We start from the raw sequence: 13,116 nt of genomic DNA, 5'->3' as shown, positions 1-13,116 counted from the left end.
GTTTATCATTCGATTTATTAAATATTTTGCAACACTTACGTACGCGGTTAATAACATCACTTATATACATATGTTTTAAGATCACGGTCTTCATCTATTTCAATGTAATCATTATAAATGTCATCCTCAATATCACTTTCGACGACCGTTTCAAAATCACATTCTCCATCACATTCAACTCCACTTTAATCTAAGTTAAAATTTTGATTATTAATTGCGATTCTTTTAATATTTCGCCAGCTAAATAACAAATATTTTATTCCGTACCTTTTATTTTCATTGGTTCAAGTCCTAAGTTAAATATATTTAAAGATTTGTTTTTAGAATTGTAACTTTTTGCAGTAATATTTATATATTTATAGAAGGAGCTATCGGAACACTCATCTACAGTGATCGAAAGTCCCTTTGTATTTAGTTATTTGTCGAATTTCAGAAACAATACAATTTTTGTGAGTTATTATTACTTATTTAATTTTGAAATTATGAAAAAATTTAAGCAATTTAATAAATTTAAATGTATATGAACATTTATTCGTTTTATTCGATTATTCTACTTAGAATTGTTTGAATTATTCGTTATTCGAAAATGGCCATTTTAAAATTGTTCGAATAATTATTCGTAAGAAATTATTCGATTAATTGAACGATCAGTAGTCGAATGAACACCCTACTAGGTACCTATATTGTATAGACTTCCTCCTTGGGACGAAAAAAATGCATGAACCAAATTTTATCTAAATATCTTAAAACATTGCGCACAATATTTACATGGACATTTAATCGACGTAGAAATTGGTTGTGGCAAAAACTCATAATACCCTCCCCAATATTGTGGTGTATGGTATAAAAACAATAAAATAATAGAAATCGCAAATACATATGATTTGCTATACATATGTATATGTATATTTATTTATATATTTGCAACAATTACTCATTTTCCTTCTCAATTGGAATATAATGTTTTTCACAACATTTTGGATATGGCGCTGTTGGATGAATAGGTTCTCCCAGCTTATGACCTTCGGGTGGTAGTATGGCACCACATCTAAATTGAAATAATATATGTATATATGTTTTTTATATTTTTTAGTAAAAAATTTTAAATAATGAAAATTCTAAAACTTACGTATGAAAAACAACCGCACCACTCTCACCGCACAACATACGGCCACAACGTGAATAGGGATGTTCTCCAGGCGACAATACAACACCTTTAACAACACATTTTCCTGGGTGTTCTTATTAAAAAAAATAATTCAATTATTATTTATAATTTATTTCAATTTCTAAAATAATTAAACTTTACTTGGATCTGCATAATTTCCTCTCATTTCCGCTGCTCTATTTGTGATAATGAGGCCACAAATTAAACTTATGAGAAGCAAGAATTTCATTGTTCTTTTAATGCCAGATGCTAGACATCGACTGAGTTGATGGCGATTTTGTGTGTCTATGAATCTAATTTGTTTGTTATGGTTTAAACTTTAAAGCTTATGATAAGAAATTATCTCATATTATTAGCATATTTTGATGCAGTTCTATCAGTAATTCAATGGACCTATAAAAGATGCCTAGTTATCAGTTTTTAAAATGTTTTTTATTCAAATTAAACAAAAACTGAGTTGAGTTTTTAGACAAAGTTATGATTTGGACCATGAAAATGCCCTTTAGCTCTGAAAAAAAGAACTTCTAAAGAAGCTAAAATAATGTAGAATTTAAGACAGTGCTGTCCTACAATGTTTGTTCCCTATTTATTAATATGAATGTTCTGTTCATGGAGAAATAAACATAGAGCGGAAACTCTGCTGTCAAAGACCTAACTCAGTTGTCAAAAACCTAAGTGGTGAGAATGTATTAGAAATAAAAACTATGTGAAAACAAAAACATCACTCGTATGTGAGATTATTTTGAGTATTTTTTTTTGTTTGAGTTTTCTTCTAGTTTCCGCTCTATGTTTCTCTGTGGTTCTGTAATTAACGTAATGAAAGAATGATGAATTCGTTATTAAAGGCCTTATTTATAATCAATTTATGAATTTATTACAGGTTTATACAACAAATTTTGTATGGAAATATTTTAAAAATGCTGGATTTTTTCAAATTTTTAACTTTTATTTTGAAACATTAGTACAGTATAAATTCATTCAAAGTATTTGCCATTGTTAGCTATGACCTTTTCCCATCATTCTGGCAATATATGGATTCCTAGTCAAAAGAACTGCTCACATTTTGAGGCCAAGAACGAATCAAGCCAATTTCGGGTTTTCAGTTCTGAACTAAAGCGTATCCCAGAGAGAGCGTTCTGCATCGATCGAAACAATTAGCAGTCGGACGGGGCAAGGTCTGGACTATAAAACTTTCCAACCAATTCTTTCTAAATACTTTTTAACAGGTATTGTAACATGTGCCGAGCGTTGTCATAATGGAATATTACGGTTTCATGTCTGGCCACATATTCTGGTCGTTTTTCGTTCAATGCTCTCTTCAAACGGATCAGTTGCATTCAGTATAGGATCCCTGTGATAGTTTTTGCTCTCAACAAATTTGGTCTCGGGCTTCACATACGATCTCTTACGCTTCGGGTTATCGTAATGGATCCATTTTTCATCGCAAGTAATGATTTGGTGCAGAAATGATTTTCTTTTATAGCGTTGAAGCATAATTTCGGACATGCAATATCGTATTTCAAGGTTTCTCGGCTTCAATTCGTATGGTACACAATTTCCCAGCTTTTGGATGAATCCTGCTGTTCGCAAACGTTTTGAAATTGCAGCTTGAGTAGCTCCCAATGATTTTGCAAGCTCTTGTTATGTTTTACAACAATCTTCATGGAGTAATGCCTCAAATTATTGGTCTTCAAACTTTTTTGACTTGCCTGGGCGATCTTTATCTTCGGTGTCAAAATCATCACTTCTGAACCGCACAAACCATCTCTCGCACGTTGAAACTGATGGGACACATTCAGCTTTGGTGAGCAACCGGTGTGCTTCAGCGGCATTTTTTTAAAAAAATTAAAGAAGTATTGCAAAACTTCCAGCATATGACGGGTTGTTGGCACAAAATTGGAAATTTTCGAAGCAAAAAAAAACTTCGTGGTTTACATTATAATGTTCAATAATTAAATGAGAATCAATGACATTTATGTACCCTTCAAAATGACATTTATGTTATTAAAAACAAAAGATACGCCATATATTGTAAATTTCGCATTTTTAAGTAATACACCCAATATTATGAATATGTGGGTTAGTCTTTCCGAGATATAAATATTTTTTTATGAATTGATTTAAAAAATTTGAAAATTTAATCATTTTTTGTGTTGCTAATAATTGATTTTTATTTGAACTGGGATTTGAGTTTCTTGGAAGCTGTTAAAAAAAACTATAATAGTAAAATATGTAATTTTTTACTATCAAAGTGATTCGAAGTTGCAATATGTGTGCTCTGCAAATACAGGTGTTAATTCTTTATAAATTCACCTGTGCAAATATTGTTCCAAAGAATACAACATCAAAATCAATCACAACACTATGGTTACAAATTAATTACAATAACTTTTGTATGAATTTCAATTTACAAATAAATTAAACCACAACATAAAGCCCACCCTAATAATAATCCCTTTACCACTTCCACCTCATAGTCCTGCTTCCTTATTCACACTCGCCCATATTAACGGTAAACACCCCTTATAAGGAGTGAGATCGAAAAATTCTTAACACACGTTTTTCATTACATTTTTTAACCCAAGTATTATTTGAATTTTTTTTTGATCAAGTTACCTTTGAAAAACATGTCAGTTATTATGTGTAATGTCAATTATATTAATTTTTTTGTTAATCTGATTAAAATTAGTGACCAGAAAAAAGTGCGTACTGAAATTATTAAATATTTTCAACAAAACCCAACTTGGTCTTACAAAAAGTTGGCCAAGCATACAAAGGTCTGCCGTCAAACTGTTTCCAATGTTATTAAACAGTACCGGGAGAACTTGTCAGTTGATAGAAAACCTGGTTCAGGTAGAAGGAATGGTCCACATGATGTTTCTAAAGCCAAAAAAATAGAACGCATTTTCAAAAGAGCTCCCAACACATCCGGTAGGAAAGCAGCCCGGTTAGCTCAGTGCTCGGACTATTTGGTACGAAAAGTTAAAGCTAATGCAGGTTTAAAAACATACAAGGCTCAAAAAGTTCCTGACAGGAACGCTACTAAAAATTTAGAGGCCAAAAACAGAGCACGGAAATTGAAGTCAAGTTTTATTAAAAAATATTCTTGCTGCATAATGGATGACGAAACGTATGTTCTGGCAGATTTTTCGCAACTTCCAGGTCAAAAATTTTATGTTGCTGATGCTCGAGGGAATGTTGAAGAAAAGTTTAGGACCCAAAAGCAGACAAAATTTCCCAGAAAGTTCTTGGTATGGCAAGCAATATGCAGTTGCGGCAAAAGAAGCCACTCATTTGTTACAACGGGCTCTATAAATACCGAAATTTACATCAAGGAATGTTTACAAAAAAGGCTGCTTCCATTCATAAGACTTCATAATGTGTCCACTTATTTTTGGCCTGACTTGGCATCCTGTCACTATGGCAAACAAGCCCTTGAGTGGTACAAGAACAATAATGTGGTATTTGTACCAAGAGAGGCAAATCCTCCAAACTGCCCGGAGCTAAGGCCAGTGGAGAGATATTGGGCTCTTGTTAAAAGAGAATTGAAGAGTACAAAAAAGGTGTCCAAAAGTGTGGTAGATTTTAAACGAAGATGGACTACATGTTCGAGCAAAGTGACAGAAAGCACTATAAAAACGTTAATGGAAGGGTTTCCGAAAAAGGTTCAAAATTTCATCACTAGTGATTAAAACTATAAAAATAATTTTTTTTGTAAATTGTAATAATAATTTCAATCAAATAAAAAAAAAATTAAAGCTGTAAGTTTAGTGGTTTCTTTTTTATAAACATATATGTATGTTAAGAATTTTTCGATCTCACTCCTTAATTGATATACATACATACATACCTAAGAATATAAACAAACACAAATGGGCAAACAAATTGTTGGTACTTTTTGATAAGAGAAACTTATTCAACATTATCCGGTACTTAATTAATTGTTCTCTCAATTATCATCATTGTCATGTTGTTGTTGTTGTTGGTTTTTGAATACATATTTGGGTTGCCAGGCTACATTGAGTAAAACTTACTTACTTGTTAAAATCACCAACCAGAAAATCCTTCTTTTGATGCAATTTTGAATAAAATGTTTCTTTTATTGCATAAATAAATTTATCAATTGTTACACAAATGTTGTATATTTAAACACACGTGTTGCAGCGATAACTTGATTGTGATCGAATATTTTGGGTACTCTGTTTAAGATATTTGTTGAACATTTTACATTTTTATACTACATTAAATATTCTGATTTCTCTTGAACGTTTAGACTCTTAAGGTACGGTAACACATAACAAATATTTGAATCATAACCCTTTTTGTTTTGATGCTATTTGATCTTACAAAACACTTGTAAGAGTAAAGAACGCTTTTTGAATTAAATATTTGGTATGTGTGACGGTGCCTTAAGTTATCCCTCAATGCCAAAACGAACAATTTTCAAAAAAAAATATAGGTAAGAAGAATACAGAAAGTCTATAGACGACACTATAGAAGAGACTATATAATAGGTCAGCCGTGAAACCAGGGGATGAAAAAATTAGGTGACATACATTCCGTATATATGTATATAAAACATATAAATTAAACATTTATGACCGATAAAGTCCAATTTCGGGAGGACATTTGTATGGGGGCTAGGTGAAATAATGCACCAATTTTAGCCAGTTTCAATAGGCCTGGTCCTTGGGCCGAAAAAATAATATGTACCTCAAAATATATAAATTCGTTAATAACATGGCAAATAAGAAGAGAAGGAGCTAGATCTGTGATCACTCATATTTCTGACCAAAAATCGATTTTTTATATAAAAACTCAAAATATCTAAATTAGCTAATAACTTGGCCAATAAGCGTTTGATCAAGAAAAAAAGCTCGATCTGTGATCAGTCATATTTCTGACCAAAAATCACTTTTTTATATAAAAACTCACAATATCTAAAATCGCTAATAACTTGGCCAATAAGCGTTTAATCAAGAAAAGCAGCTCGATCTGTGATCACTCATATTTCTGTGAAAAATCAATTTTTTATATAAAAACTCAAAATATCTAAATTCGCTAATAACTTGGCCAATAAGCGTTTAATCAAGAATTATTTCTGACCAAAAATCGATTTTTTTATATAAAAACTCACAATATCTAAAATCGCTAATAACTTGGCCAATAAGCGTTGAATCAAGAAAAGGAGCTCGATCTGTGATCACTCATATTTCTTAACAAAAATCGATTTTTTATATAAAAACTCAAAATATCTAAATTCGCTAATAACTTGGCCAATAAGCGTGTAATCAAGAAAAGGAGCTCGATCTGTGATCACTCATATTTCTGAGCAAAAATCAATTTTTTATATAACAAATAATATCTAAAATCGCTAATAACTTGCCCAATAAGCGTTTAATCAAGAAAACGAGCTCGATCTGTGATCTCTCATATTTCTGAAGAAAAATCGATTTTTTTATATAAAAAATCAAAATATCTAAATTCGCTAATAACTTGCCCAATAAGCGTTTAATCAAGAAAAGCAGCTCGATCTGTGATCACTCATATTTTAGAACAAAAATCGATTTTTTATATAAAATCTCAAAATATCTAAATTCGCTAATAACTTAGCCAATAAGCGTTTAATCAAGAAAAGGAGTTTGATCTGTGATCACTCATATTTCTGACCAAAAATCGATTTTTTACATAAAAACTCAAAATATCTAAATTCGCTAATAACTTGGCCAATAAGCGTTTAATCCAGAAAAGCAGCTCGATCTGTAATCACTCATACTTCTGAAAAAAAATCGATTTTTTTATATAAAAACTCAAAATATCTAAATTCGCTAATAACGTGGCCAATAAGCGTTTAATCAAGAAAAAGAGTTTGATCTGTGATCACTCATACTTCTGAACAAAAATCAATTTTTTATATAAAAACTCAAAATATCTATATTCGCTAATAACTTGGCCAATAAGCGTTTAATCAAGAAAAGGAGCTCGATCTGTGATCACTCATATTTCTGAAGAAAAATCGATTTTTTTTATATAAAAACTCAAAATATCTAAATTCGCTCATAACTTGGCCAATAAGCTTTTAATTAAGAAAAGGAGCTCAATCTGTGATCACTCATACTTCAGCCCAAAAATCGATTTTTTTATATAAAAACTCAAAATATCTAAAATCGCTAATAACTTGGCCAATAAGCGTTTAATCAAGAAAAGCAGCTCGAGTTTGATCTGTGATCACTCATATTTCTGAAGAAAAATCAATTTTTTATATAAAAACTCAAAATATCTAAATTCGCTAATAACGTGGCCAATAAGCGTTTAATCAAGAAAAGGAGTTTGATCTGTGATCACTCATATTTCTGAAGAAAAATCAATTTTTTATATAAAAACTCAAAATATCTAAATTCGCTAATAACTTGGCCAATAAGCGTTTAATCAAGAAAAGGAGCTCGATCTGTGATCACTCATATTTCTGACCAAAAATCGATTTTTTATATAAAAACTCAAAATAACTAAATTCGGTAATAACTTGGCCAATAAGCGTTTAATCAAGAAAAGGAGCTCGATATGTGATCACTCATATTTCTGACCAAAAATCGATTTTTTATATAAAAACTCACAATATCTAAATTCGCTAATAACTTGGCCAATAAGCGTTTAATCAAGAAAAGCAGCTCGATCTGTGATCACTCATATTTCTGAGAAAAATCGATTTTTTATATAAAAACTCAAAATATCTAAATTCGCTAATAACTTGGCCAATAAGCGTTTAATCATGAAAAGAAGCTCGATCTGTGATCACTCATATTTCTAAACAAAAATCGATTTTTTATATAAAAACTCAAAATATTTAAATTCGCTAATAACTTGGCCAATAAGCGTTTAATCAAGAAAAAGAGTTTGATCTGTGATCACTCATATTTCTGACCAAAAATTGATTTTTTATATAAAAACTCAAAATATCTATATTCGCTAATAACTTGGCCAATAAGCGTTTAATCAAGAAAAGGAGCTCGATCTGTTTTCACTCATATTTCTGAAGAAAAATCGATTTTTTTATATAAAAACTCAAAATATCTAAATTCGCTAATAACTTGGCCAATTAGCGTTTAATCAAGAAAAGCAGCTCGATCTGTGATCACTCATATTTCTGAAACAAATCGATTTTTTATATAAAAACTCTTAATATCTAAATTCGCTAATAACTTGGCCAATTAGAGTTTAATCAAGAAAAGGAGCTCGATCTGTGATAACTTGTGTAGTGGTTTAAAAAGCCTTTAGAATTTTTTCGATTTTGTTGCCGTGTTTTGTTGCATCCCTCTTACTGTAAGAAATGTACTGATCATGCAGGAGTCATATACAGTGGTGGCCATGAATTTAAGACAAAAATTGTTTGCTAAATTCCATGTAATTGTCAATTATTTTTTCAAATATTTCCACAAATATGTATGCATGAGGACTGTTTAAACACACAAGTGTGTTTTATTCGACTGTGTCAATTCATACATATTCACCATGAACACATAAAATTTGTCTACAACTTGACCAAAAAAAATTTTTTTTAAATAAACATATTTTCTCACATTTATATCATTATATTTTTATTATTATAAAATATTCGGACCAAATTTCGTATTTTTAGTTCCATTAGTTTCGGTCATATCATGTTATTAACAGCGGATGTTCGCTGAGGTGGGTCAACGTATTTCCACATATCTTTGTCCATATATGTTTTACCGATTTTTCCAAACATTTTTCAGAAACTAGAAACATTAATAATAAATTTCATACCCTTAGAGTTCCTTTTATTTTGGCTCTATCGCACTTAAAATTCAGTTGATGAAAAAAATTCAAGTATTTGTCTTAAATTGGTGGCCACCACTGTATGTACGTATTAAAAGTGTTTGACTGGCGTTATTTACAATTGTGGTATGGGGACATATTCAAAACAGTATTGTAATTCTTGATCTAAAAAATGTGGCATGGAAACAGGCAATATTTTTCGAAAGTTGCTGCCGAGATGATAGACGAGACCAATTATTTTTTAAATAGCATCATAATTACAAGACTTTTGTAACATAAAAATTTTATGGTGAAATAACCTCAACTAATATAATAAAGACCTTTGCAGAAAGAACTGTTTTTAATTATGATCTATATGCGAGACGTTCTATAGGCTAGATGATATGTAGACGAAACGATCTTTAGACAAGGCGAGACTATAGATAAGACGATAGACAAGACTATAAGCGAGATTTTTTAAATAGCATAATTACAAGACTTGTAACATCAAATAACATCAACTAATATAATAAAGACCTTTGCAGAATAAACAATTTTTAATTAAATAAATATGTATTTGCTGAAAGGAAAGTCTTTTAATGGTCACGTTTATTTCAAACTATTTATTATCCTTTTGACAACAATTACCCTTCACATGATGATCACTCTTCAAATAAATATTCTTTCCATATACACATCCTTACATATGTATGTATGTACTTATATGTCAGTTTGATTTGAATTTCCATTTGCCTTTTTTCTATCTTTTACGCCTTTTTGCCATGTTTACAACTTAATACGACGTACAAAAAACATTTTCCAAAATAAAAGTATTTTTGTTTGGTTTCAAAAATCAATGAAATACTTTTTCTTGGCGTTAGCGCGCATTCTTGGGGCTTCCTCGTTTGCTTTTATGTTTTAATATTGGCGTCTGTTTTTATTAGAAGGAAAAAACACACACTCATACGAAAAAGAAGAAAAAACAAAAGAAAACCAAATCAATTTCTATTTTTTATTTTTTGTTGGAAAAGGCCAGTTTTATTAAATGCTTGTTAGATGGTGTAAAAGTAAACAAGAGAATTCTAATATTGTCAATACAACTAAATATTATGTATTTGCGGACATCTGTTTTTTTTTCAGTTTCATACACAAAAAAATAGTAAAATCTAGCAGGCACTTCAAGAGAAAATATTTGTCTCTTTTACTACATTGTAATTGAATAAATTGTGCTAGTAAAAAATAGTACAGTTTAGAATTTAAAAATTGAATACTAAATTTTTAAAATGGGTTAACTTACTACTTTATAATACACACTATAATATTCTTAAGTTTGCTTCCTTTAAAAATCAAATTATGATCAGAACTATTGAAATTGTTAAGCATTTTTATGATTTTAAAAGTTTAGGGTCATTTTAACCCCAAGTGCCATTTTTGTGCTGTTGTTATAAATACCAGAATTCATGTTATATTTTTCTTAAGTTTCATCAAAATCGGCCCAAAAATAATTAACATTTCGCTATCTTTCCATTAGAAATTCCAAATATTGAAAAATTTGACCTTTAACCTTCACGATTTAGGGTTTGACGTTTTCCAGTTTTAGGAAAACTTTCACAGTATATTCTGAATTATCTGGACTATATACTATATAAGTTTTACTCGCCAAAATATGGCCAAATAATTTGTTTTTCTCGAAAATTGCAATGATGTTTTCATAATTTGTTCATATTTTTTTTTTACAATAACAGTGCAAAAATTTGCATAACTCTAGCAACATGTTGCTGAACTCTAGTAACATGTTAATTAATCATGTTATATTTTTCTTAAGTTTCATCAAAATCGGCCCAAAAATAATTAAAATTTTGCTATCTTTTCATTAGAATTTCTAAATCTTCACGATTTAGGGTTTGACGTTTTCCAATTTTAGTAAAACTTTCAGAATATATTTAGAATTCTGAATAAGTTCTACTTAAAATTCATAACAGTAAGGAAATTGAGCTTTTTCGCCAAAATATGGCCAAATAATTTGTTTTTCTCGAAAATTTAAATGAAAAAATTGTCATAATTTATTCATATTTTTATACCCTATTATATTCTCAACACAGAAAAAAGTTTCAACATAAATATTATGATTTGATTTCATTGATTTCAATTCATAACATTTATAAATAATTTCTTAAATGTTTTCAAATTAAATCTAGAAGGCTTGAAAAATATTATTTCAATTTCATTTATGTATATTTTTTTGTTTTTTAAAAATGTTTGAAAATTTCCTTGGAAAATTTTTTATTTATTTTTATGATTTTCAGTCACAAGGGGATGATATGCTTAATGTTTATGGATATTTTATTATGTTCAATTATATTTTTTAAGTTTCAGATATTGTTGATTCATCTTAAAATATTGACCAATATATCGTCACCTAAAATGCAAAATAACGTAACATCACTTTTCATAAGTTTATAGGAGAAGCATTATAGGAGAAGCAAAAACGATATAAAATGAAAACTACTTGAGATATTGAAACAAAATTTTCAAATTTGAATTACAATGACTCTAGAAATATATTTTATATAAAAAAAAATAATTTTTTCAAAGCACACTTTAAGATATGTGGCTTACGTTTTTTTGAATTGTTATTTTCTGAAGAAAAAAAAACGTATCATCAATATAAATTTTTATGAAAAAATAAAAACTTAAATAAAAATATTTTTTTATTTTAAATAAAAGCAGTTTATATATACTTTTTTAATTTGATTATGTTTTTTTATTTTAATTACTAACGACTACTTTTTTAAACTTAAAAATTTTCTTCATTAAATTTTCATTAAGACTGCAACAAATATTCAATTGCAACAAATTTATTAAAAAAAATTAGGATACTACCTAAAATAAGGTAAAAACTATTTATTAATTAATTACTCAAAGCGTATACGTTATTTTCTTTAAGAAAATCATATACTTGATGATAGTTTAGTTTCAATTTTGTTTATAACTTGGTTATTTTTGATAGTAAAGGTTTAAAATTTTGTACACATATGTAATATGATGTAGTGAATCGTAATCAATAATAAAATCAATTTCGAATTTTTTGATGATACGTTGTTTTGCATTTTAGGTGACGATATGTATGGCTACTAAGCAAATATTTTTTACATTAATTCATTAGATAATGCAATTATAATACAATTTATTATAAAATATTAATAAATTTATGAAAAAAAATCAAAAATTTCCGATATGTTTATAATATTTATGAACATGTTCTTAATCTGAATGAAAAAAGTTTGGGAAAAAAATCAAGTTTGATTAATAATATTTATTACAAAATTCATTCCAATTATGAATTTCTTTTTTCTGTGAATATATCCCAAATTATATGATCAAAAAATTCAGAAATTTGTTTAAATTTTTTTGGTCATACATGCGAATAGGTTAACGGTATGCTACGAAGTTTACATATACAAGTAAACATGGATATATTTTAAGTAAAAATTAGCTTTTATTTTAATATTTCTCAAAATATGTTAATTTTGTTCCTACATTTCTCGTTCTAGTTGCCTGAGACACGTTAATGGCCTGGGGAATTTTTAATAACATTTAATTTTTTTGTTTGTTTTTTATGTCTCATTAGAACGACAATTACGTACACATTTCTATTCTTTTAAATTAAATTGCAAAAGTAATTTTTTAATAGCAAAATTTTGACAAAAACTGAAAAATTTTTATTTTTCCCCTTGTAAATGCATCTCAATACTTCAGAGGGCTTGCTTAACCCCAACCGATTGACCTAAAAATGTTTCAGTATGATTTTTTTTACCAATAATAAATCTGTAACTGTAAATAAAGTTTTCCCTAATTAATTTGCCACGTAAAAAACATAAGGTATATATCACCGGATAGATGATTTTATCTACTTTTCAATAATGTATATAACTTTTGACAATTAAAAAATTCATGGAATACTTTTTTTTAAAAATATGACAAAAAATGCTTTTTATTGAGTTTTTGCATAGATACAAATTTTTCAAATTGAAATGAAATTTTTATTTATGAATATTTACATTTACAGGTAAGCCTCCATTTACACGGTACTTTATTTACACGAATTCGGTATAACGCGAACTCTAATTAGCAACCATTTTTTCAAATACGCGACTTTTTTTACACGATTT

General features: G+C 28.7%; 1 protein-coding gene across 1 annotated transcript; it reads right to left on the bottom strand.

Moving 5' to 3' along the window:
• Positions 1–858: 858 nt before the first annotated feature.
• LOC135956834 (uncharacterized) lies at positions 859–1,467 on the bottom strand. Its single transcript, XM_065507433.1, has 3 exons — positions 1,310–1,467; positions 1,130–1,241; positions 859–1,048 (listed from the first exon to the last, which is right to left on the bottom strand). The coding sequence occupies exons 1-3, from the start codon at positions 1,395–1,397 to the stop codon at positions 931–933; spliced, it is 318 nt and encodes a 105-aa protein (XP_065363505.1). The 5' UTR covers positions 1,398–1,467; the 3' UTR covers positions 859–930.
• Positions 1,468–13,116: the final 11,649 nt, after the last annotated feature.

This window comes from Calliphora vicina, chromosome 1 (assembly GCF_958450345.1).
Source record: "Calliphora vicina chromosome 1, idCalVici1.1, whole genome shotgun sequence".
NCBI classification, from domain to species: Eukaryota; Metazoa; Arthropoda; class Insecta; order Diptera; family Calliphoridae; genus Calliphora; species Calliphora vicina.
This window is presented reverse-complemented; position numbering and strand designations above follow the sequence as displayed.

What these genes read in the sequence shown, in the direction of transcription:
- LOC135956834 (XM_065507433.1), bottom strand. Translation starts at nt 1,397, where the DNA reads ATGAAATTCTTGCTTCTCATAAGTTTAATTTGTGGCCTCATTATCACA. An exon ending in AGGAAATTATGCAGATCCAA is followed by an intron (nt 1,242 to 1,309) that starts GTAAAGTTTAAT and finishes TTTTTTAATAAG; the next exon opens with AACACCCAGGAAAATGTGTT. An exon ending in GGTGCGGTTGTTTTTCATAC is followed by an intron (nt 1,049 to 1,129) that starts GTAAGTTTTAGA and finishes ATTTCAATTTAG; the next exon opens with ATGTGGTGCCATACTACCAC.